Source organism: Oncorhynchus mykiss, chromosome 27, assembly GCF_057628025.1.
Source record: "Oncorhynchus mykiss isolate SJ-2025 chromosome 27, ASM5762802v1, whole genome shotgun sequence".
Classification (NCBI taxonomy): Eukaryota; Metazoa; Chordata; class Actinopteri; order Salmoniformes; family Salmonidae; genus Oncorhynchus; species Oncorhynchus mykiss.
Genome location: NC_143048.1, coordinates 16,488,643 through 16,515,222, shown reverse-complemented (window position 1 = coordinate 16,515,222; position 26,580 = coordinate 16,488,643). Strand labels below are relative to the sequence as shown.

Genomic DNA, 26,580 nt, shown 5'->3' with positions numbered 1-26,580 from the left:
GCTTCAAAATGTATTATGTCAAACATATTCTGTCAATAATTGTCAAACCTCTACTCTTTCTGTATGTTTTTAATGAAAGTTAACTTGTAAATTCATTTGAATGCCATTACTCAATTTAAGACTTCAATAGCATACTAATACGTTTCAGAGTGGACAGAACTGACAGTTCTAAGGCCTCACACGATATGCTCTAAACACAACTATTACAGAACATTCTGATTTTCAGTTGAAGATTAAACAGAAAATGCTTATCTTTATCTTATCAAAATTAAGTATGAAATGAAACACAACTAACAGTGTGGCATAATAAAAGTGTTTTAAACTCCAAATAAATCATCAAGGGAACCACAGTCTTATCTCTAAAATATATCTATATTTTTTGGCACATCTTGAAAATCTATCACCAATGACAACGTCCTCCATCAGGCCTTCAACCTTTTATTCCTGTTATAACATGTGTTAATGCCCTTAGGATGAAGGTCCTGACCTACCTTGTAGCCTCTTTGTGTTTGTGTTTGCATTGCTTGATAGTACTTAAGAAGAAAGATGACCGCTATGTTGAGATGATACAGTGCATTCGGAAAGTATTCAGATCTCTTGACATGTTCCACATTTAGTTACGTTACAGTCTTATTATAAAATGGATTCAATTATTTTTCCCCTCATCAATCTACACAACAATAACACTGATTTTTTGGAACATTTTGCAAAAAATAATTGACGTTTACATAAGTGTTCAGAACCTTTACTCAGTACTTTGTTGAAGCACCTTTGGCAACGATTACAGCCTCAAATCTTCTTGGATATGATGCTACAAGTTTGAAACACCTGTATTTGTGGACTTTCTCTCATTCTTCTCTGCAGATCCTCTCAAGCTCTGTCAGGTTGGATGGGTAGCGTCGCTGCACAGCTATTTTCAGGTCACTCTAGAGATATTAGATTGGGAGCAAGTTTCCGTCAGGGATTTCTCTGTACTTTGCTCCATTCATCTTTCCCTCAATCATGACTACTCTCCCAGTCCCTGCAGCTGTTTCTCATGGTCTGAGTTCTTCAGGGGCCTTTTGGCAAACCCCAAATGAGCTGTATATGTATTTGTGTTTATTATGGATCCCCATTAGCTACTGCCAAGGCAGCAACTACTCTTCCAGGGGTCTGGCAAAATCAAGGCAGTTATACAATTTTAAAAACATTACCATACATTCATCACAGAATTCACAACACACAACACCCTCAGGCCCATACTCCACTACCACATATCTACAACACAAAATCCATGTGTATGTGTGTCTAGTGCATATGTTATCATGTGTGTGTATGCATGTGTCTGAGCCTATGTTTGTGTTGCTTCACAGTCCCTGCTGTTCTTATCTGTTGTTTAAATATAATTATACTGCTTGCATCAGTTACCTGATGTGGAATATAGTTGCATGAATAGAGTTGCATGGCTCTATTTAGTACTGTGTGCCTCCCATAGTCTGTTCTGGACTTGGGGACTGTGAAGAGACCTCGGGTGACATGTCTTGTGGAGTATGCAAGGGTGACTGAGCTGTGTGCTAGTCGTTTAAACAGACCGCTCTGTGCTTTCAACATGTCAATACATCTCACAAATACAAGTAGTGATGAATTCAATCTCTACTCTACTTTGAGCCAGGAGAGATTGACATGCATATTATTAAGTCCCTATTTGTTGCACCTGACCACACGACGGAACAATGGTCCCGGTGCGACAAAACTAGAGCCTGTAGGACCTGCCTTGTTGATAGTGTTGTTAAGGAGGTAGAGTAGCACTTTATTATGGACAGACTTCTCCCCATCTTAGTTACTGTTGCATCAATATGTTTTGACCATGACAATTTACAATCCAGGGTTACTCCAAGCAGTTTAGTCACCTCAACTTGCTCAATTTCCACATGATTTATTACAATATTTAGTGAATATATTAGTGAATATATAGTGAATGATTTGTCCCAAATACAATGCCTTCAGTTTTTTAAATATTTAGGACTAACGTATTCCTTGCCACCCATTCTGAAACTAACTGCAACTCTTTGTTAAGTGTTGCAGTCATTCCAGAAGCTGTAGTAGCTGACTTGTATAGTGTTGAGTATTCCGCATACAAAGACACACTGGCTTTACTCAAAGCCAGTGGCATGTCGTTAGTAAAGATTAAATGAAAATGACAGCTGCCCTGGGGAATTCCTGATTCTACCTGGATTATGTTGGAGAGGTTTCCATTAAATAACACCCTCTGTGATCTCTCAGCCAATCATCAGTCATTTGTGTAAGTGCTGTGCTTGTTGAATGTCCTTCCCTATAAACATGCTGAAAGTATGTTGTCAATTTGTTTACTGTAAAATAGCATTGCATGTGGTCAAACACAATTATTTCCCAATCGTTACTAAGGGTTTGTAACATCCTGATTGGTTGGCTATTTGGGCCAGTAAAGGGGCCATTACTATTCTTAGGTAGCGGAATAACTTTTGACTTGAGGGCACACACTTTCTGGTATGTTTAAATTGAAGATATGGCAAATAGGAATGGAAGTGTAGTCCGCTATTATCCTCAGTAATTTTGCCATGAGCCTTTTACTGAGGAGGGGCTTCTGTCTGGCCACTCTACCATAAATGCCTGATTGGTGGAGTACTGTGCAGAGATGGTTGTCCTTCTTGAAGGTTGTCCCATCTCCACAGAGGAAATCTGGAGCTCTGTCAGAGTGACCATCCGGTTCTTGGTCACCTCCCTGACCAAGGCCCTTCTCCCCTGATTACTCAGTTTGGCCGGGCGGCCAGCTCTGGGAAGAGTCTTGGTGGTTCCAAACGTCATCCATTTAAGAATGATGGAGGCCACTGTGTTCTTGGGGACCTGCAATGCTGTATAAAAGGTTTGGTACCATTCCCCAAATCTGTTCCTCGACACAATCCTGTCTCGGAGCTCTACAGACAATTCCTTAGACCTCACGGCTTGGTTTTTGCTCTGACATGCACTGTCAACTGTGGGACATTATATAGACAGATGTGTACCTTTTCAAATCATGTCAATTTAATTTACCAAAGGTGGACATCAATCAAGTTGTAAAAACATCTCAAGGATGATAAACGGAAACAGGATGCAATTGATCTCAATTTTGATTCTCATAGCAAAGGGGATGAATACTTTTGAAGTCGGAAGTTTACATACACCTTAGCCAAATACATTTAAACTCAGTTTTTCACAATTCCTGACATTTAATCCTAGTAACAATGTTCGGTCTTCGGTCAGTTTGGATCACCTCTTTATTTTAAGAATGTGAAATGTCAGAATAATAGTAGAGAGAATTATTTATTTCAGCTTTTATTTTTTTCATGACATTCCCAGTGGGTCAGACGTTTACGTACACTCAATTAGTATTTGCTAGCATTGTCTTTAAGTTGTTTAACTTGGGTCAAACATTTCGGGTAGCCTTCCACAAGCTTCCCACAATAAGTTGGGTGAATTTTGGCCCATTCCTCCTGACAGAGCTGGTGTAACTGAGTCAGGTTTCCAGGCCTCCTTGCTCGCACATGCTTTTTCAGTTCTGCCCATAAATGTTCTATAGGATTGAGGTCAGGGCTTTGTGATGGCCACTCCAATACCTTGAATTTGTTGTCCTTAAGCTACTTTGCCACAACTTTGGAAGTTTGCTTGGGGTCATTGTCCATTTGGAAGACCCATGGGCGACCAAGCTTTAACTTCCTGACTGATGTCTTGAGATTTTGCATCAATATATCCACATAATTTTCCATCTTCATGATGCCCTCTATTTTGTGAAGTGCAACCAGTCCCTCCTGCTATAAAGCACCCCCACAACACGATACTGCCACCCCCGTGCTTCACGTTTGGATGGTGTTCTTCAGCTTGCAGCTTGTCCTTTGCTGTTGTTCTGGGATTGATTTGCACTTTTCGTACCTAGGTTCTTTCATCTCTAGGAGACAGAATGCGTCTCCTTCCTGAGCGGTGTGATGGCTTCGTGGTCCCATGTTAATATTTGCGTACGATTGTTTGTACAGATGAACGTGGTTACTTCAGGCGTTTGGAAATTGCTCCCAAGGATTAACCAGACATGTGGAGGTCTACAAATTTTTGTTCTGAGGTCTTGGCTGATTTCTTTTGAATTTTCCGATGATGTCAAGCAAAGAGGCACTGAGTTTGAAGGTAGGCCTCGAAATACATCGACAGGTACACCTCCAATTGACTCAAATTACTGTATGTCAATTAGCCTATCAGAAGCTTCTGAAGCCTTGACATAAATTTCTGAAATTTTCCAAGCTGTTTAAAGGCACAGTCAATTTAGTCTATGTAAACTTCTGACCCACTGGATTGTGATACAGTGAATTATAAGTGAAATAATCTGTCTGTAAACAATTTTTGGAAAAATTACTTTTGTCATGCACAAAGTAGACAAAACTATAGTTTGTTTACAAGAAATTTGTGGAGTGGTTGAAAAACACGTTTTAATTATTCCAACCTGTCACAACTTCCGCCGAGGTCGGTTCCCCTCCTTGTTTGGGCGGTGTTCGGCGGTCGACGTCACCGGCCTTCTAGCCATCGCCGCTCCATTCTTCATTGTTCCATTTGTTTTGTCTTGCTCCCTGCACACCTGGTTTACATGCCCTAATCAACTGCATGTACATATTCCTCTGTCCCCCCCCCCCCCCCCCCCATGTCTTTGTGTGGGATTGTTTTGTTACGTGTTTTGTATTGACGCGCCTAGCTGGTTTTTCCCCAGGTACTATGTTTCAACCAGGAGTATGTTTAATTGTTAAACATTTTTGCTTATTTGTGAATTTGTCGCGCTTTGCACTTTTGCCTTTGGCTGGAGGTTTATTGGACACTGTTGCGTCCGTCTGTTGTTTGCTTCTGCCGAATAAAGTGTGCGCCTGATCACAATTCTCTGCTCTCCTGCACCTGACTTCAACACCAGTAGCACATACTCTGACACAACCTAAGTGTATGTACAGACCTGAGTACTTTCCAAATGCACTATGTCATTAGCTCTGAAGTGTGTGATTCTTATCATGGCTCTCAACTAATGCAGCCAGTGTATCTCCTGTATCATTTTAAGAATGCAGCACCTTCATTCTGGCAAAAGAGATGCTCCAACATGCCTGCACAGCTGCCCTGAGACTGAGGGCGGGACATATGCTATGGCTGCCAAGAAGCATCACAGAAAGGCAGCGCTCTGGTGGGCACTCTCCATGATCTAACAGGTTTCAGGAGACAAGGATTAGTTAGGTATTGTGTGAAATACTTCACATTTAATTCCTGTGATATTGGTTTTGAGTAGCGCTTTAAAACAAAAGGGTTCTATGATGACAGGTAGGGTTAAAAATGAAACATTTTTCATCTGAAGATAATGAATAACCTTGCGAGTATGAGTTACCATGCCCGGTCTCAGGGATGGAACATTCTGGAAACCCCTTCGGTCTCCTCAGAGTTAGGTAAATCTGCTTTTTTAGTTTATTTTCACCCCATATATTGAACAACCAGAGTTCCCTACAACTGCAGGTTTTGGTGCCTCTAGGGCAGTTCAAAATGTTGTTTAGGTACCTCCTTGCTGAGGAATGTGATTGTTTTTCTTGAATATTTATAATATTTTGTATTTTATTTGACATATTTTATAACTTGTGTATTTGCAGGGTTCACTTATAAAATATATATTGGTCTCAATGGTGATTCACTTTCAAAAAATAAATAAAAAATAAATAATGTTTCTGTAAATTAAGCACTGCTGGGAATAATTGTATTTTTATGAACTCAGAAGCTAGACCATGTAATTGTGGTTCTGGTAAATGGTACTGTATGCATAAACAGGTCTTTTTCTTATCTCATAGCTTTGAGAGATGGGGGGGAAAACCCACATCCAATCTCTGCCATGGAAGGTGCCATGGGTGAGATTGCTATTGGCCTGATATCAGGTAAATTCATCTTCTCCTTCAGTTAGTGTTTGTATTCCAGCACACGCCAGATGCTTCTATAGGCTGGTTTTGCCATCGTACACAGCCATCCTACAGAGTCACATTTTGTGGTTTTACTATAACATTCAACTTGCTCTAAAATCTTGTTTAATAACCTTTTACTGCAGTTGGCTAAATCAGGGTCACACAGAGTGATTCTTGGTAGTCTTAAAAAAATCTACTTTGAAACAAAAGTATGCACCTCACACACATGCTTATGGTGTAATGAATACTCAGAGAGAAAAAGGTCTAGATTCACGCGCTGATTGCTGCAGGTGTTTATTTCACCTTCACAGAAGGCAGGAATCGTGGTCACAGGAACGCAATGGTCATACACAAGTAGGCAAACAGGCAGGTGAATCAAAACTAGGACTGAAGGCTATAACTGGTTCTCACAAATGAGCTAGGAAAAGACTTAGTAGAGTCTAAACGAACAATACCTCACAAAGGCACAAACAGAATGAACTGAACTAAATAAGGAGCTGATGAAACCAGGTGAGTAACTAACAGGTGAAATCAATGAACAAAAATGAAAGACAGGGCTATGTTCAAGAACACAACGAAACAGAACACAAGGTTGACTAAGAAAATAAATACAGAACCTTACATATGGACTTAATTTTTTAAAAAGAAAACACCTGTACCATGTCAGACATAGAGTTGAAATATATTACATTTTGAGTTTGCATTCCAATATTACACTTTATATACAGCACAGAAGACTGAAATATATACATTTTAAAATGTTTGACATAGAAACCCCGGATATTTGGAAATAATCTTTATTCATTATAAATTATAACACATGTGAATAACGTTCCACCCATGAGGCCAGGGGGAGCTTTTGGTCATTGACTGCAGGAAAGCTATCTTTTTCAGGAGTAATTCTTTCTCCCCAAGTGATCTTGGAAGTAATAATTCTATAATGCAAAGTCTCCGGTGTAGCAACGTAGTTCTATGCATTGGATTTCATATGCTTGAAATAAATGAGTTTATAGTTGTGGAGTAATAAATTACAATTTTATACAGGTGTAAAGCATACACTTTGCAGGGTGCGTTGTGCATCATTTAAGTGATTGATGCATTCTGCAACTTATTTGGGCCTAAAAAAGAATTAATTGCATCAACAAGTCTGTTGATTTACAACTTCTTTGACCTGGATTGAAGAGGTCGTATTATATATATTTTTGTTATTCTTTTATATTTATACAACTGCTCTGAGAACGAGAATGGTTTAACAAATAATACAAAAAAATTGTGAAAATTATTGGCACCCCTGTTTTCAATACTCTAGCACCCTCCCCCTTGGGTACCTTCGTCATATGTTTCTGTTTTTCAACGCCAAACACACCTTTTTTCATGTCATCTGATCATAGCACCGATTCCAATCCAAGTGCCAATTCTGTTTATCAAACTTAAACCAGCGCTATGGTCAGATGCCATGAAAATATAGCCTTTTTTCAAACACACCAGTGATGGGTTTGGAGTTGAAAAACGGAAGCATATGCAGAAAAGTACCTCATATACCTATGGTAAAATATGCTGGTGTATCTTTGATGTTTATGGAGCTATTTTGCTTCCACTGGTCCTGGGGCCCTTGTTAAAGCGACAATCAGCAGTTGAGACAATAACAAAGCGACCTCCTCACCCCAGTTTTGGTAAAAAGCTGAAGGATGAGGCTGGGGAAATGTAACCACTCTCAAATTCATAGACAGAGCTATGGATGTAAGGACTGACCATCCATTACATAAAAATTGTAGTTTTAACCATATTTTGGGGCTATAAAGTGTTTGTTCACATTTACTTTGTTTACCAACATTGGATTGAAACAAGCTTATATTTGGGGTTCTGATAGGGTATGACGGTTTAACTAAGCTCAGAAGGCATTTAGAAGTTATATTCTTCAAGCATCAATACGAACATTTCATTAATTCAGAAGTAAACATTTTAGAAAAAGGTTTTAGTGTCATTAACCTCATAAGGGGAGGGTGCTAGAGTATTGAAAACACGGGAGCCAATCATTTTGACCTGTATCTTTTTGAGTTTTTTTAAATGACTTTTTAAACAAAATCTCTTTCTCTCAGCAATTGTATTAGTATAAAATAATAACATTTCCCTATTTGTTTTGCATACAATATAGCTAAGAACGTGTATTATATATCTTATACAGCATTTTTTGCTCAGCTTTCTCAAGGGTGCCAATAATGATGGACCTGACTGTATATTCATGACGTACAAATGCACAAGCAATCAACCTTTGCTTTGAGATGCATTCAGACAGGTTCAGACCAATCTGAGTTTTCATCTACTGGGAGAAATTCTGTGTGAAAAAAATGCTACATCAATACAGTGTATTGGCAATACAATAGCTATGAGCAGAGTTCATGCTCAGACTTGCCCTCTTGCAACACTGGGAATGAAAAGGTTGCCCTCAATCATCCCTTGTCTTCAAAGAGTAAAATGTCAGGACACATTTAGACTGGGACTTATATGTACTGCGGGTAATTAGGTCTAATGGCAAATGGAAAAGACCTCTACTGAAACCATGAAAATACAGGGGAACACATACAGCGACAAAACATCTCGTCATTGTAAAGATCAGACTTAAGATGAGAAAAACCCAAGACCAAAAAAACAGGACCAAAAAAGTACCACACCGCATTCCCTAAAACCCAGGAGTAAATTATACATTACATTTGGAAATTTGGAACAGGCCAAAATAAAAATGTCTCAACAATAAATCAGCCTGTTTAGAGGAGAAGGGACAAGCCAAATAAAAATGATTGGACAAAGTAGTGAAGATTTGTGGCACTATGACACCTTTTTTTCTGGAGGTCAGATACTCTCTTCCCAAGACCAAGCATGTTATTGGCCTGAAGCTTAAAATGTCTATAAGGACTAAATAGAACTGGGTAGTAGGTCTGGAACAAAAACAAGAGAGTGTGGGAAAATATAGATTTTTTTTACACAATGCAATAACAATAGTAAAAGAGTTTGAAGTTTGCAGCCCCAAGTGTAGGGGAGCTCTCGAAACAGAATTAGAATTGCAGGTGTCATTGTGGCGTGTATGGTGCAGCACCTCTCTTCCCTCCCTGCTCTGGCTTCCTGGTGCTAGAGGGCACAATTTCTGAAAGGTAGAGCACAGGCGTGCTAGTCAGGCCAATTTGTTGGGACAAACATGTATGGTCTTGCTAACCCACAAATTTCCCAAAAGGAACAAACACTGTTCGGAACAGACCTGTTTGAAAACATCTAGGAATGTATCTATTTTTTTCTTTCACCTTTATTTATAGCAGTAAATCAATTAAGAATACATTCTTAATTACAACGATGACTTGTCGATCCCTAGAGGACTGGTCAAAAGGCAAGGCATTGAAACTATCAATGCTGAGATGGTCAAGAACGACCCCTGAAATTGCATCGAAATGCACAGATAGACCTGTTTTCAAACATATGTGAGTTCATTTAGGAATAGTCACACTCCTCTCTGGCTTGTTTTTTTTTTACACAAAAAAGGGAGTGGCTGCATGGACCACACATTCACTATACGCGACATCATACAACGATGCCTGGAATGGAAAGCCGCTTTATACCTCAACTTGATCTACTTCAGAAATGCTTTCGACAGTGTGCTCAGAAACAGCATTTGGAAAGTCCTCTCATGGCATCCCCCACAAACAAATGACTTGTTAGCTGCCTCTAGAGGGAAGTTGAATTTACCATCCTTGTTAACAACCTTAAAAGACTGGTTCTCCATCATCTGTGGCGTACCCCAAGGATGCATTCTCTCACCCATTCTTTTCATGGTTGCTACTGACTGATTCATTAGGAACATTGTAAAAGACCGACCTAGAGGGCCACATCCAGTGGACTCCCTTCTCAGTGCTTGAGGATCTTGAATTTTCAGAGGACATTGCTCTGCATGCTCTTTTCCTAACAATCCCGCATGCAGATGATCACAACTAGATTGAGCCAGTTTGCTGACCAACTGGGCCGGCAGATAAATGTGGAAAAAGACCCACGAGCTGAGAATCAACACACCATGTGTATTGAATCACATATTTTATTATGTGCAGATAGACTGACCCTCATTTTTTAGAGGTAGCTAACCATTTTTTACTGTTTTCAAAAACAGAACTGCTAATATAAAATTCATAATAATGTTGCTTTGGCAAACACTGGAAAAATAAAAACTGTCTATAAATGTGGTACATGTAATTATAGAAAATAAATCTACATATTAAAATAAAATCTGTAGACATACTGTCTCTCTTTTTGTCAGGAATGGATCAGGAATGGATCTCTCCTTACCCATTTTACATTTTAATCACTTAGCAGAAGACACTCTTATCCAGAGCAATTAGTGCCTTGCTCAAGGGTACATCAACAGATTTTTCACCTAGTCGGCTCCAGGACTCTTAACCGCAAAGCTACATGCCACCTACCCCAGTCGTGATGGTGTTATCACAGCAATAAATGAATGTGTTCCTCTGGTTGGTCAGTATTAAAAGGCCTTATGGTTCGAACAGAAGGAGCGTGCTTTACATCTTGTGCCGATATCAAACCTTGTGAAATACTTTTATCGGGCCCACCTTCCTTACACACAAGTAAGGACTTGATAGGAAACATCAACACAATCCTTTGAAGTGACATTGTGCCAAGTCAGCAAACATTCCAACCCAAAGACAAATAAGAAAACGCTGTGAATCAGAGTATGAATCAGTGCCTGTGACTTTCAAATGTACACAACCTGGAGTATGTTTGATCCTCAAATACCACAAGTTATTTTCTATTAAGTAATATAGCTGTTTGATATGTAAGTGGTACTTCAGGGATTCATATTCGGTGCACTCATGTTGGAATGAGATTCACTAATAACGATCGAACGTAGCAAACAGTGAGCTGTTGTTCACTTTCTTTTCAATATTTCAATGGTGCCCCAGGAGGAATATTACTCATTCATCACAATCACATCCCACTTACCGATCACTTTGTTAAGACACAAGGGTTTGCAACTTATTTTCCCACATTCAGTAATCAATTATTGCAGCTGTTTGAAATTACAGCTACTGCAAGGGCAATTACTGTCAAATGATCAGCTCCGGGGTATACCGTCACAGTTAAGTTAAGTTATGTTTTAAATGTCACGCTCAAATCTTCCGAAGGTGTATGTGTAGCTCAATAAATGTAGTTTAGGATGATTTGTAACACATGCATTTTGAATGAAGTTTCGGCTATGATGACACAGACTCTACGTACAAACAGCACTTCCAGAGAGTAAATAATCTCTTAGCCAACAGTGTTAAACAATAGTCTAACCATACTGTACGATTGGCATGGTTAAGAGATCAATTAGATCAAAAATAAAGGCTCAATAGCAGTGTTCTGTCATATTGCGGGTGGCTCATGAGTCTTAGCAGGTGAAAGTGCAAATTGATCTAGGGTGGACAAGCATTTCACTACACCCGCAATAACATCTGCTAAATATGTGTATGTGACCAATACCATTTGATTTGATTTGATTTGACAAGGTGTAACAGGGGATTTCCACAGAGGATTGTTAAACAGGCACTTGGCATGAGAGTAGGGGGACTTTGGAACCCTGAACACACCCTAGCATTAATTTGACTTTGACACATTCCTTTTCAGCACTGAGTGAGTGCTGACTGTCAGTTCATCTGGACAGCATAAAACGCTTTATTTTTTAAATATTATTTTTTACATTTAAGTTGAGAAATTATATTGAACAAATGGTGTGGTACTTGGTAATTGTTTCATTGTCCTTTTCATTGTGTCTTTATGTTGCAAGTAAATATTATGCTCAGAATGAAAGATGTGTAGAAAGGGAGCTGTAAGAAGGAGGCAAGGTTGCAACATAATGAAAAATAAATGTTAATCAGGTGCATAACACAGCATAACTGATTATATGAAATGGAGGGTGGTTCCTTATCCCTAAGAGCTCAATATCCATAATATCATTCTAATGCATGGAGTTCCTCCAGCCCATCGAGACCTAACTAAATAGAAAAGACTGAGAGACAAGACAGACAAATTTCTAAGTATGATTAAGGTGAGGAATTCAATAAGTAAATGTGTAATTTGACTGAACTATCCCTTTTATGTTAGTGGGACCACTTTCAGTTGTTTATGAATGATTTGTGAAGCATTCATAGGCCTTATAAAGGGTTATGAAGGGGGAACACTCACTTCAGGGCTTGAGACAATTAGATGAGCTGAATGTGATAGGCAATGAGGTTAAGGTTCTATATTAGGTACAATGCCTGCTTTGTTTTTGAAAAGCTACACAGTTTTCTTGTTTAGATACCTTTTCATACAATTAATATCCTTTGTTTTTACCCAAAACCCTGCCTTGCCTCCACTCCCACCAATGGTAGAACCCAAAACAGTACCAAACAACCTTGTCACATTTGTCAATCAAGTTATAAGACAACTCATTTAGGCCATTGAGCACCACAGCTAACTTCTCTAATTGGCTGGAATAGAAACCCAGGAACCCATGAGCTGCCAGTAATAGTTTTAAATATCAAATGGGGCCCAGGGTTCAAATAGTATGTGTTTTTTTCATATACTGTACTTTGAGTGTTTGATTGAGCCTGCCTGGAGTGTGAGATGGGCGGCACATTTGTAATTTTGGGACTATTCCAATTGGTTCAATTGTGCCAAGCAAGCTCAATCAAGCACATCTAACTTATCTGAAAAAATGAACAAATACTATTTTAACCCAGGTCTGCAGATGCAAGCAGTGATGAAATCTGGGCCCAACATTTAATAGTAGCTGATAATGTAGGCCCTAAAGATGTATTTAATTTCATATGTTCAACATCAACTAGAGGTCAAGAGAAAGGACCACACTTGAAGGCCCCTCTTTCAACTATTGTACTCTCCTTGTGTGCCATGTATGCAATTGCATCCCTCCTCCTCCCCTTCTTCTTTTGTCGTGTCATCTTCTGATGACACGACAAACACTAGCGCTACCTGCATCCCTTGGCTTCCTCTCTTCCAGAATCCTCATTATTAATTCCATTCTAATGAATGAGAGCAGACCCAGACATGCTTCAGGTCAGATTGTATAAAAAGAGAAAAAGGTGCTCTACTGAGGATTTAGAAATCCAAAAAGAAGCATTTTACCCCAGAACCCTTCACAAGATCACTATCCCAGAAAACTGGTTGGTTAATGAGTTGGACGTCATAAGAGGTCAAGGATCACAGCAGGTATGTGCTGCACTATGCTTGCAGCCTGCATACATGAGAAGGTTATACTTTTGGATGTGGGTTTATGCTACAATAATCATGACTACTGCTGCTCGAACATAATGTTTATAATAGAAGACAGAAGAGTGACAGGAAACTACTGGGGTAAAAATAGTCATAGTTATAAGCAGCTGTAACAAATGTACATGAATACATTCTGATATGCGCGCGCATTTGGCAGGCACTGGATTATGCTTTCTATTACACACAACTCGTGCGCGATTATCAAACCCCCTTTGAGCTGTTGTGTGTCATAAAAACATGAAATCCTTATCCAGGTAGTTATCTTTTATTGGTGCGTATTTTTGGTGAGATGTAACAATATGATCATTTTGGACAGGCAGGCCTACTTCTATCCCTGCTCAACCCCACTTTATCTCGGCCTCGGAGGAGACTTGGATCCGGAGGCAGAGGATGGTGTGCACGGAGGGTAGAGTGGAGACAGGCGTCTCTTGAGTTGGATGTGACCTGATGCGACGTGCACTTGCGTCTGCCTCAATGGAAGATAATTTTTCCACATCAAGAGCGGTCAATGTTAACCTTATTGTTTTGTTTTTCTTCGTTTGTCAGTGGGTTTTTGAGATTATTTTTTGTAATGACAAGCACTATAAAACAAATTCTAGATCATTATCGTTTGTCTATTGTAATTTGTCTTGGTTCATTAGACATGTTTATTTGTGTCTTAGCAGTAAATATGATTAAATAACTTGAAAATGATTGGTCCATTAAAGTGAATGTTTCTAACTAAGCTTCGGTGTCCATCTGCACAGGGAAACTAAATAGTGAGTTGAAGGGGATGATGCTGCTAATTTCTTTGGGTAGGCTCTTCAAAGAATTTACAAAATGAATGCATCCATAAGAAAAAAATATACTGTCTTGTAAAAAAGCAGGATGACGCACTGAGCCCACACATATCCAACATTTATCCAAACTCAGGAATTCTAAAACCATTATTCCAATCATATCAAAAACAGAAACTCGGAGGAAACTTCGACCGCAAACACTCTGAAATGCAAAGCAGGCCTACATCTCAAAACAAATGCCACAGGTGTCAACGTTTGACTTCGAGTTACAGACATTGTTTTGACTGCACATTATACTGTATTTACACAGACAACAAAGACCGAATACATTTTCAAAGGTAGCACAGCTCTGAATTTGACAAATCACGCCTGAAGTAGCTGTCCTCCGCAGGCGAGGCGTATACATAGTCTGATGTGCCATACGGTGCGTATTCTGGAGTGGAGACGCTCTCCTGGAGGTTGCAGTTCTGGTAGTGGTAGTGGTCTGGAACAAACCCATAACTCAAGTCCAGTCTCGTCGGAGAGTTGTAACACGACGAAGAGTAAGACTCCTGTGGCGAATAACTATTGTAATCGACCGGACTTGGCATATTCAGGGAACCTGACGGTGAGCTGGGAGCCTGAAAAACAAGCCAGAGGAGATGTGCATTACTATTCTAGTACAGTATAACGAAACCATTTCCTACTCCAAGCCAAATCTCTGAATGAACAAACAGCCTGAGCTTTGTCAAATATTTCATATGACCGTGCGTAATTGCAAAGAGAGGAGATTTGCGCAACTGCATTTGAATAAAGCATACCATGCCATGGCCGTAATAGCCCATATTCGGGGAGTGATTTTCCTGGCGCCAAAGTCTTGTTGAGGTAGCGGGATGCAGAATACCACTGCTGTAGGTCTCGTTGGGGATCATCATGCTTATCAATTGTTGATTATCGAAGCTGTCCATATGGACGTTGCTCTCTGGAATGGCCCGCGGATGAAAGATGCAGTTGGAATTCATCTCTTCAGGGAAATAATCAAAGTAATGGCCTATAGGAATGAACGAGAAGGATCAGTAAGAGGATGCATACATAAACACATGCAGGGAGACATGTAAATAAGTGAAGGCTCCAGAAGTGATGTCACAGCACCACCAGCCAACAGCTAAAAAACAAATTTGAATGCAAGTTTATAAAAAGGTCCCAGTACACTGCACTTTAGGAATGTGGGTCAGTGTCAATTGTATACAAAGATATATATTCCAACTATTCTGCTGTGGTCGTTGATTCTCCATGTAAGTGTCAATCTAGATATTTTACCTGACCGAATCTGATGCGCAATTCAGACTCCGAATACATTTTATAATAGGCTTTTGTGATGTATTTTACAGCTATTTTGCATTTTGCATGTATGATGCATAATGCATTGCCTTCTGTCTTTTGGATCAAAGCTTGTTTATTTGATTATGATTTACTGTAACGCCCCCACTGGACATTTCAAATGGCATTTACTGTACTTTACTGTAGGCTACATTTATTTTCGTTAGCAGGTTCGGATACAGTCAAGATAATATATTTTTTTACTATAGAACATGGATTCTGGACCATCCATGGTGATGCTTTTGTCGGACAACGATTTTGGGATCAAGATAATGTCAGACAATGGAACGCTGCATCGAAATGTTGATTTATTTGGACATATTTGAACTTACCTGACAAGGAGGAGGAGACGCACACATCCTGACTCACCGAGCTCTATTAATTTAGGAAAATAAGTAAGAAAGAGAGACAGAGAAAAAACATAAGTCCCCATTCATTTGCAACAGTTCGATTTTTGGGCTGGTTATTTTTCATCCCCTTGAAAGCTACTTGTTACCTTCAAATAACAAGTAGCCTACCACCCACTGTATGGCACAATAATGGCATTTGTTTATTTTTTATTCTTCATTTCGGAGGGTTGTGTGTGTGTGTGAGAGAGAGAGAGAGAGAGAGAGAGAGAGAGAGAGAGAGAGAGAGAGAGAGAGAGAGAGAGAGAGAGAGATCTATTTCACTTGCTCTGGCAATGTAAACATATGTTTCCCATTCCAATAAAGCCCTTAAACTTAACATTGAGAGACAGAGAGAGAGAGACAGAGAGAGAGAGGGAGAGAAATAGATCCAATAACTTCTAGCCTACAGTATGTGTGATCAATTAAGGGAGTGGCTCCAATAATTAGCGTCATCTTTGCCATATGTTATGCCAATTGCCATGTGGACATAAGAACATATTTTCTGATTTTTGAATCTGAATTTGTTGTAAAATATCACATAAAACAACTGGAACTGTCCCTACATGAAAAATATCCTACTGTTACTGCTAAACGATTATTGAAAGGCTACTAGAGAGTAGACCTGGTGGTCAATCATTAATGAGACATGCAACTTCGTGTTCGGGGTAAGGTTGGTGACTGTTGCGGCAATTGAGGAAGTTATTGCAATGGGGATTTCATGGAGAGAGCAACACCTCCAATTATACTGAGACTGTGTGTGTGTGTGTGTGTGTGTGTGTGTGTGTGTGTGTGTGTATGTGTGTGTGTGGAGGGGGGGGGGGGGATTACCATTCTAACCGTTTTAGTTGATGTCTGGAGAGCTCTTTTCTGTTGCAGCAACTGTTTAACGGTTGTCTTCACCCGCACACCCTGGTACACCTTTGGCTTATCTGTCAAAAGAGAAAAACATGGTGTCGATGTTTACTGTAAACAAACTTGAATGGTCCTAACCCTGCCACTCGTGAGCACTTTCACTGCCTGCTGCATACTTTCACGCAACAATTTAATTAGGCCTACTTAATAATATAAAACATTGGAATATTATTAAAAACACATTTCAATATTACTATAAGATTGTTTTGATCCGGGTTTTCAACGCAATGTATTACATCTATAATTATTTGTGAATTTCAAACGAATTATGCAATATAGTATGAACAAACGCTCAAATGTTGCCGAGTTTATTGTATCAAAGTTGCCCATGCGAAAGCCAGAAGTGTCCTAATATTGTCCTACATAGGTCTACATCCTCTGTAGCCTGCCTCTGCGAGAACCTCGCACGACAGAGACAGGGTTTCGAATTTCACAGTCAATACAGTGGGCTTGCCTTCACACTCATTTCAAGCACAAAGGAAAGCTGTGCAAAAAAATGATATTGTAAATGTAACTTTTCGATTTTATTTAGCTAATATGTTTATTTTTATTCTATACATAGGCCTAAAACACAGGTTAAGCGTTGCGATCCATGAAAGGGGGCTGATAGCGGCATATTCCGTGAAAGTAGGGAAGTTAAGTTAGGCTACAGGTAAAGCGGGCAAACAACAGTCTAGTAAGAGTCAATAACAAAGACCCAAAGGACTCCACAAATCCGGTGAAAATAAGGTGAAAATGGAAGACTTCGCTTGAGAAATTCGTCCGATTATAAAAGTAAGTTACTTTTACGCTCCGCACTTAGCCAACATATCATTGGTAGGCCATGGGATAACAATATGAGCTTTAGCCTACCCGACGATAAAATAAAGGTTGTTTTGGTTTTGATGATCATTCCGGTTAGCCTATCGAACCCCCACACCTGACAATTATGCAGTAAAACCATTTCGTTTTCTGTAAAATTCATCCATTGAAGCAGGACTGTATTTGAAATGAAATTGAATACTAATTTACGCTATCAAAACATAGCCTACTGTAAATTATCGGGAACTAGGCAGATAGGTTAGAGCCGTTGCCTATACCCACTCTAAACACATGTTCAATGTTTTAGTGCAGGAGCCTAGCGTTTAGATTTTTATGCTAAAATGAACGGTACTCATATATGTATGCCTTCGATTGTATGTCATGGCTTCACTTCTAACTATAAGGGGGTATAACGTTCTTCTTCAATGACTAAAGTCATTACAGAAACGACGCCACACAATGGTAGAACTCATTAAGGCAGTCAGAGACTGTCTCAGGAGTGGAAAGTTGGCGGTAAAGGTGATTCGATAATAGCAGCTGCCGGCAGAATCTAAAGAGGTGTGCTTGGCTGTCAAACCCATCCTTTTAAATATTCATATTCTGAAATGTCAGATCATGATTTGTCTTAAATGTGGCAAATAGTAAAGCTACCCAAAAGACACATCCCACTGATTACTGCTTAAAATTACCATTTGTACATTTACATATTAAAGTGTGATTAGAATGACTACAATTACAGTTGAATCGACAAGAATAATGCAAATAAAACCGCGTTTGAGTTAAGTTAACCTTACGCCCTAACGTGGACGAAATGGCCAAAAGTAGTGATGTTTAAGAAATAAGCTAAATACTATTTTAAAAACGTTGTTCAATTAAATTGGCAACTATTGCAATAGAAAATAGCATGCATCATGCAGGTAATAGGCATTAATCCACACGAGGCCATTGTTGAAAATTAGTTTACATTATTCTTTAGTTAAAACACGAGTTACATACTTTATCTCTAAGGTTTTCATCAGAACCTCGCAGTTCCCATATAAGTGAAACAGCATGTTGTGCAATGTCAATTATTTCCAATCGTTTTGTTCTAACATTTATATTTCTTTCTTTCTTTCAGGAGGAACGTAAAAAAAAGAACCATGATCCGATGAAAAAATAATGATAAACTTACCAGACATGTTGTACAAATTAAGAAGGACTCCTGGAAGAAGAGCAGTTATGAGATTCCACAATGTCCTTTTCTGGCTGAGTTATATGGGCTATATCGAAATATTCATAAAAGTCACATAAATTCTCAACACACAAGTCTTAAAACTGTCTCAGAGCATACAATAATACCCTAATATAGCTAGGGATATATTAGTTTGTGAAATTTTCTCTCCATGCCTACTTTTTAAAACCCCTAGAACTCAATGATTTGACAATGATTTGATTGCGCGTTACTTTCAATTTGAATATTCAAAGGCTACTCAAAAATACAGATTTTTCAGTATAAATCAATACATATGCACTTAAAATAACATTTCATTTAATAGAATTTAATAATATTTTATACCCAAACCAAAAATAAATAGACATTTTAAACATTTTATCCATCTTTTGCCAATCTGCCCATCAGTCCCTCTTCATAATGAGGCACTACAGGAAAGTAACGGTTAGATGTTCTATGTAAACATGACCAACAATTAAACATCGCAGATCATATGTATTTCAGGATGGATGAGCACATCAACACGTTATGACCATACATTTGTTGTCTTATTTTAAACAATAAACTATGAAATGTCTAGGTTGTGGGCGTGGCATATGGTAGCAGCCATTTCTGCCATCACTGACTCCATTGCTCCCTCAGCAATTGCATGCTCCCCATCACTGGAACTCACATCACCCACGTCTTACCAATTGTATTATAGTTGTTTTAGCATTATTTAGTGTAGTTACATTAATTATATAACATAAAGACTGAACGTTTCAGCCATTCACATGTCAAACCTGATTTGACATCCCAGGGCTCCTCTATATAAGTCGAGAATACTATCTACAAATGCATTACAATGCAAACATTCGGTTTACAAACGTCTGATATATTTTCAATTCAATGACAAGACTCCCCGATTAGTCTACTTGTGTAGATGTGGACAAAGTCATTTCAATTGATAGACTTATTTGAATAGGGTTACTGTCTGTTGAAATGTATAAGAGTTTACAACTTAATACATATGATATGAGAAAACAGCACATTGCTTTAGAGAAAACCATTTCCTATAAATGTTCTTCCATTGCCATTACATTTGAATAACAATTTACAAACGTATCAAACAATGAACTCGAACTTATACCTAGTGTTAATTAAAATAGCTTAGATTTCAGTTTAGGGGTATCGATCTATCATTATCCTCACTCAAATATTGAGAAAATGCACACACTATCTGCCCAATACAATCTATGGCCTTTCCTGATTTGTACTGGTAGGGGCCCATACAATGATCCCTATTATGTAGGCCTAAATCCCATCATTTCCACTGGGTGGTTGTATTGACAAACTTCTGACCTTCCATAAAGTAGGACCTAGGTCCATTATCCTAACTACCAAGAATATTATGCTAGTGCTCTCATAGAATATCTAACGTTTTTGCTTTTTTTAAATTAATTTATGGCTGCCGTTGCAATTCCCCCCCATGAATTACGCTATCGTAAGAGACGAGGTAACATGAAACAACCGCGCCATCTAGTGTAGGATATACGTTAGTAGGTTCTCCCTAAATCTTAATTCGATGTCGTGGTGACAGAACAAAGTATAACTCAACAAACGGAAGTCATGTTTTTTTCATGTGTCATTTTAGCAAAAAATATGTTTCATTTTCATGCATTTATTGCAGTGTCTTTTATTATAATGGATTTATAATAAAGAATTCTACTGCCCTATACATTATCTATGTTTTTTATTTATTGACATGTATAAATGAAACGCCAAATACAGGAAGCATTGATTAATCGGGGAAACGGAGTATGGTAAATCACTTGCAACCATTGACCAATTCAGATCACTGCATTGTCTTTGAAAGTAAAATATTCAGGTGGAGATTCCCATTCACTTCTTGAAGTATTCTGTGCATGGTCATCTCTGATTGTCTTTCATTATATTCAAGACTTTTCATACCGAGGTAAAGACAGTTTTAGGTTGGATATTCGACGGATATTCTCCTGTAGTTTTCCTTACGTCCATCAACAGCAGTTAGGGACCATCAGCATAGTGACAAATGACATTTTTCAAATGTCAATAGCTCTTTAACCATTACTCCAAACACTTTCAAAACTGGTTGTAGCTAACCCGATGGCATAGACGCACATTGCACACCCTTTAGTGTGTCCATTTTTTTTTTTATCTCACATGGTTTTACATGAATTTTTCAAAATTTAGAATGTCAATAGCTCCTTGGTCATGTGACCTGGTGACTTCAAACAAGGTTCAGAATGTCCACTGTCTGCCCTTCTATATTGCACACCCTTTAGTTTGTCAATTTTGATCTGACATGGTTTTACACAACGTTTTCAAAATGTAGAATTTCAATAGCTCCTTGGTCATGTGACCTAATGTCCGCTGACTACCCTTCTATGTTGCACACTCTTGTTTGTGTACTGTAAAATCACGCAGTGTAACATACATTTTTCATAGTTTCAAATTTGCAATAGCTCCTTGGTCATGTCAATTACACACCTAAGAAGCATACAGTGGATATACACCCATATTGCATAACCTGTAGTCATGTATCTACTATATTGTTGTACATTAATATTAGTTTGACAATTAGGGGGTTCAGTCCAGTGTTGTGTTTCCCCTTCTCTTTAATATTTATCTATAATAATTGGTTGTTCTAAGTACTTATTTTCCCTGTTTTTTTTCCCACAGTGTTTAACAGTGGTACACAATAGGAGAGAGACAGATAATGTCTATTTTCGTTAATATCAACCATAAAGGAAAAGGGCAAAGTACGAGAGTCATGCTATTAATTGTCCAAACCAGGGATGGAGAGTGAGCTAGTGAGGTAGGCTGCAGTGGGTTTGCTGGTCAATACATATACTGAACATTTAACCACAGTAATGGTGGCCAGTGAATCAATGAATAAAAATATAACATTGACAAATTAAACTAATTGTAGACCTTTAATCTTTTCCAACATGTCAACAGAAACTTAACTTCAATTAAGTATGACACATTTCACGTGTTAACTTTCTCTTTATCCCTGGTTGATGTACATGTCAGAGCCTCTTCAGTGTGGATGGGGTATAGCATACATTTTCAACAACAAAGACTGCACTTCCAGTTTGTGTTCTTTACTCTGTTGAACTCTTTTGTCTTCATTCCTAGTTACAGCACATGGAACCTCAGTTGGCAGGTAAAACATTCAATCTAAACAAAACAAAGTGTAACACGTTATAAATAATATCTAATATCAATGCAGTATGACGATTTAGCCATCCATTGTGTTATATCATAAATTGTCTTACATGCCGTCACTGTTGTCAAAAGATTATAAACATGTAAAGTTACTAACCCAGTCAGTCTTTGGGCCACATCCAGGTTCTTTATCAGTCGCACACATGAAGCAGTTGTTGGCTTTGTTGAACTCTGAAATCATAGGCATGAACTGAACATACGGCTGTCCCACACAACTACATAAAAATAAAGAATGTACATTTACTTTGAATTAAATGTCATTACCAGACATGTTTAGTATATCCTCAGCCATTTCTTTTCGCAGTTGCTCCATGTGTTTTTGAAGGTTCCATATCAATTTGGGAGGGAATGTTGGGGAAGTTCTGTGCAACTTCCTTGGCCATCTACACCAACAAAATAAAATAGAGTTGTTTACCTAATTGTCACATAGCAGCTAATCATTCGTTATTGAAAATATAGCTATCAAACCTGCATTATAAAGACCCCACAGCTGAAGGTGTCCTACTGCATGGTGTGAGTTACAGTGCCTTGCGAAAGTATTCGGCCCCCTTGAACTTTGCGACCTTTTGCCACATTTCAGGCTTCAAACATAAAGATATAAAACTGTATTTTTTTGTGAAGAATCAACAACAAGTGGGACACAATCATGAAGTGGAACAACATTTATTGGATATTTCAAACTTTTTTAACAAATCAAAAACTGAAAAATTGGGCGTGCAAAATTATTCAGCCCCCTTAAGTTAATACTTTGTAGCGCTACCTTTTGCTGCGATTACAGCTGTAAGTCGCTTGGGGTATGTCTCTATCAGTTTTGCACATCGAGAGACTGACATTTTTTCCCATTCCTCCTTGCAAAACAGCTCGAGCTCAGTGAGGTTGGATGGAGAGCATTTGTGAACAGCAGTTTTCAGTTCATTCCACAGATTCTCGATTGGATTCAGGTCTGGACTTTGACTTGGCCATTTTAACACCTGGATATGTTTATTTTTGAACCATTCCATTGTAGATTTTGCTTTATGTTTTGGATCATTGTCTTGTTGGAAGACAAATCTCCGTCCCAGTCTCAGGTCTTTTGCAGACTCCATCAGGTTTTCTTCCAGAATGGTCCTGTATTTGGCTCCATCCATCTTCCCATCAATTTTAACCATCTTCCCTGTCCCTGCTGAAGAAAAGCAGGCCCAAACCATGATGCTGCCACCACCATGTTTGACAGTGGGGATGGTGTGTTCAGGGTGATGAGCTGTGTTGCTTTTACGCCAAACGTAACGTTTTGCATTGTTGCCAAAAAGTTCAATTTTGGTTTCATCTGACCAGAGCACCTTCTTCCACATGTTTGGTGTCTCCCCCAGGTGGCTTGTGGCAAACTTTAAACAACACTTTTTATGGATATCTTTAAGAAATGGCTTTCTTCTTGCCACTCTTCCATAAAGGCCAGATTTGTGCAACATACGACTGATTGTTGTCCTATGGACAGAGTCTCCCACCTCAGCTGTAGATCTCTGCAGTTCATCCCGAGTGATCATGGGCCTCTTGGCTGCATCTCTGATCAGTCTTCTCCTTGTATGAGCTGAAAGTTTAGAGGGACGGCCAGGTCTTGGTAGATTTGCAGTGGTCTGATACTCCTTCCATTTCAATTTTATCACTTGCACAGTGCTCCTTGGGATGTTTAAAGCTTGGGAAATCTTTTTGTATCCAAATCCGGCTTTAAACTTCTTCACAACAGTATCTCGGACCTGCCTGGTGTGTTCCTTGTTCTTCATGATGCTCTCTGCGCTTTTAACGGACCTCTGAGACTATCACAGTGCAGGTGCATTTATACGGAGACTTGATTACACACAGGTGGATTGTATTTATCATCATTAGTCATTTAGGTCAACATTGGATCATTCAGAGATCCTCACTGAACTTCTGGAGAGAGTTTGCTGCACTGAAAGTAAAGGGGCTGAATAATTTTGCACGCCCAATTTTTCAGTTTTTGATTTGTTAAAAAAGTTTGAAATATCCAATAAATGTCGTTCCACTTCATGATTGTGTCCCACTTGTTGTTGATTCTTCACAAAAAAATACAGTTTTAGATCTTTATGTTTGAAGACTGAAATGTGGCAAAAGGTCGCAAAGTTCAAGGGGGCCGAATACTTTCGCAAGGCACTGTATTTCCCCTCTACACTTTATGTCCACCCAGTCGTCTTTTCCATGGCAGGATCTTCTCATTTTGAAGTATTCTCTTTTTTATGTAAAAATAATGGAATTATGATTAGTTATAGGCAAATGAATACACAAGCCAAATTTGTATGCTGTTTTCCTTATCACTATAATCTAGTAGTAATTTATTTGTAGAGGTAATTTCCTTCATTCCCCATTCTAAACACAGCCTAAATTAGAGGCAGTGAACCATTTACAGGACAATAAAAGTAGCATATAGGATCCAACCCTATTACAGAGTGAATAAATGTACAGTCGTGGCCAAAAGTTTTGAGAATGACACAAATATTATTTTTCACAAAGTCTGCTACCTCAGTTTGTATGATGGCAATTTGCATATACTCCAGAATGTTATGAAGAGTGATCAGATGAATTGCAATTAATTGCAAAGTCCCTTTTTGCCATGAAAATGAACTGAATCCCAAAAAAACATTTCCACTGCATTTCAGCCCTGCCATAGAAGGACCAGCTGACATCAAGGCTGTTCAGTGTGCTGATAAGAATGATGTGATTGACAGAGTCGAAAACCTTGGCCAGGTCGATGGATACGGCTGCACAGTGTTGTCTTTTGTCGATGGCGATTATGATATCGTTTAAGACCTTGAGCGTGGCTGAGGTGCATGCATGACCAGCTTGGAAACCAGATTGCATAGTGGAGAAGGTACGGTGGGATTCGAAATGGTCGGTGATCTGTTTGTTAACTTGCCTTTCAAGACCTTAGAAAGGCAGGGTAGGATAGATATAGGTCTGTAACAGTTTGGGTCTAGAGTGTCTCCTCCTTTGAAGAGGGGGATGACCGTGGGCAGCTTTCCAATCTTTGGGGATCTCAGACGATACGAAAGAGAGGTTGAACAGGCTAGTAATAGAGGTTGCAACAACTTCGGCAGATCATTTTAGAAAGAGAGGGTACAGATTGTCTAGCCCAGCTGATTTGTATGGGTCCATATTTTGCAGCTCTTTCAGAACATTAGCTATCTGGATTTGGGTGAAGGAGAAATGGGGGAGGTTTGGGCAAGTTGCTGTGGGGGGTACAGAGCTGTTGACCGGGATAGGGGTAGCCAGGTGGAAACCAAGCCCAGCCTTAGAAAAATGCTTATTAAAATTCTCGATAATCGTAGATTTATCGATGGTGACAGTGTTTCCTAGCCTCAGTGCAGTGGGCAGCTGGGAGGAGGTGCTCTTATTCTCCATGGACTTTACAGTGTCCCAGAACTTTTTGGAGTTTGTGCTACTGGATGTACATTTCTGTTTGAAAAAGCTAGCCTTTGCTTTCCTAACTGCCTGTGTATATTGGTTCCTAACTTCCCTGAAAAGTTGCATATCGCGGGGACTATTCGATGCTAATGCAGTACACCACTGGATGTTTTTGTGCTGGTCAAGGGCAGTCGGGTCTGGAGTGAACCAAGGGCTATATCTGTTCCTGGTTATACATTTTTTGAATCGGGCATGCTAATTTAAGATGGTGAGGAAAGCACTTTTAAAGAATAACCAGGCATCCTCTACTGTCAGAATGAGGTCATTATCCTTCCAGGATACCCGGGCCAGGTCGATTAGAAAGGCCTGCTCGCGGAAGTGTTTTAGGGAGCGTTTGACTGTGATGAGGGGTGGTCGTTTGACCGCAGACCCATTACTGACGCAGGCAATGAGCCAGTGATCACTGAGATCCTGGTTGAAGACAGCAGAGGTGTATTTAGAGGACAGGTTGGTCAGGATGATATCTACGAGGGTGCCCGAGTTTACGGATTTGGGGTTGTACCTGATAGGTTCCATCATAATTTGGGTGAGATTGAGGGCATCTAGCTTAGATTGTATGACGGCCGATGTGTTAAGCATGTCCGAGGTTAGGTCACCTAACATTACAAACTCTAAAGATAAATGGGGGGCAATTAATTCACATATGGTGTCCAGGGCGGAGCTGGGGGCTGAGGGGGGTCTGTAACAAGCGGCAACAGTGAGAGACTTATTTCTGGAAAGGTGGATTTTTAAAAGTAGAAGCTCGAACTGTTTGGGCACAGACCTGGATAGCATGACAGAACTCTGCAGAATGTCTCTGCAGTAGATTGCAACTCCCCCCCTTTGGCAGTTCTGTCTTGGGGGAAAATGTATACACATACATAAAGGCATTTTTCAGCTATGATTTTACCACTCAGAATCCAGAATGGATATGACAATGGGGCCAGCACAGGATGTAATACACCCTTACAACAATCTACTTTTTGTAGATTTTTGTTATCTGGAAACTGCTACTATGTGTCAAGAAAAGAGCCCCAATTAGGGGTTAGTGTATTCCAGTAAAAAAGGGCTGGTTTAGATTAAAAACTATTGCCCTGTGTCCCCGTTCATAGGGGCATGAGAGACTAGTCAGTGGTAGAATTGAGTTGGCACTTTGTTGGCCCAAACACCCATAGACC

At 39.3% G+C, this 26,580-nt stretch overlaps 1 protein-coding gene and 2 long non-coding RNA genes across 7 annotated transcripts; 2 read left to right on the top strand and 1 right to left on the bottom strand.

Moving 5' to 3' along the window:
* Positions 1 to 5,181: 5,181 nt before the first annotated feature.
* Positions 5,182 to 13,871, top strand: LOC149971248 (uncharacterized). The gene is made up of 3 exons (XR_016492669.1): positions 5,182 to 5,456; positions 5,850 to 5,933; positions 13,585 to 13,871. It is a non-coding gene; the product is annotated as an uncharacterized LOC149971248 (long non-coding RNA).
* Positions 13,872 to 14,148: 277 nt separating this feature from the next.
* On the bottom strand, positions 14,149 to 18,876 carry LOC110507176 (lnc RNA pou2af1). Of its 3 annotated transcripts, none has more exons than XM_021587074.3 (5): positions 18,680 to 18,876; positions 16,624 to 16,724; positions 15,739 to 15,781; positions 14,848 to 15,077; positions 14,149 to 14,667 (listed from the first exon to the last, which is right to left on the bottom strand). In XM_021587074.3, exons 1-5 carry the CDS (start codon positions 18,684 to 18,686, stop codon positions 14,380 to 14,382), a joined length of 669 nt encoding a protein of 222 aa, XP_021442749.2. In that variant the 5' UTR covers positions 18,687 to 18,876; the 3' UTR covers positions 14,149 to 14,379. The 3 variants fall into 3 exon arrangements, with proteins under 3 accessions (XP_021442749.2, XP_021442750.2, XP_090080788.1); XM_021587075.3 differs by having other exon boundaries at positions 16,633 to 16,724; positions 18,680 to 18,802; XM_090224662.1 differs by lacking the exon at positions 18,680 to 18,876 and adding an exon at positions 17,560 to 17,794.
* Positions 15,247 to 20,433, top strand: LOC118944779 (uncharacterized). Of its 3 annotated transcripts, XR_016492679.1 has the most exons (3): positions 15,247 to 15,321; positions 15,616 to 15,801; positions 18,626 to 20,433. It is a non-coding gene; the product is annotated as an uncharacterized LOC118944779 (long non-coding RNA). The 3 variants fall into 3 exon arrangements; XR_016492678.1 differs by lacking the exon at positions 18,626 to 20,433 and having other exon boundaries at positions 15,248 to 15,321; positions 15,616 to 16,353; XR_016492680.1 differs by lacking the exons at positions 15,247 to 15,321; positions 15,616 to 15,801 and adding an exon at positions 17,095 to 17,481.
* Positions 20,434 to 26,580: the final 6,147 nt, after the last annotated feature.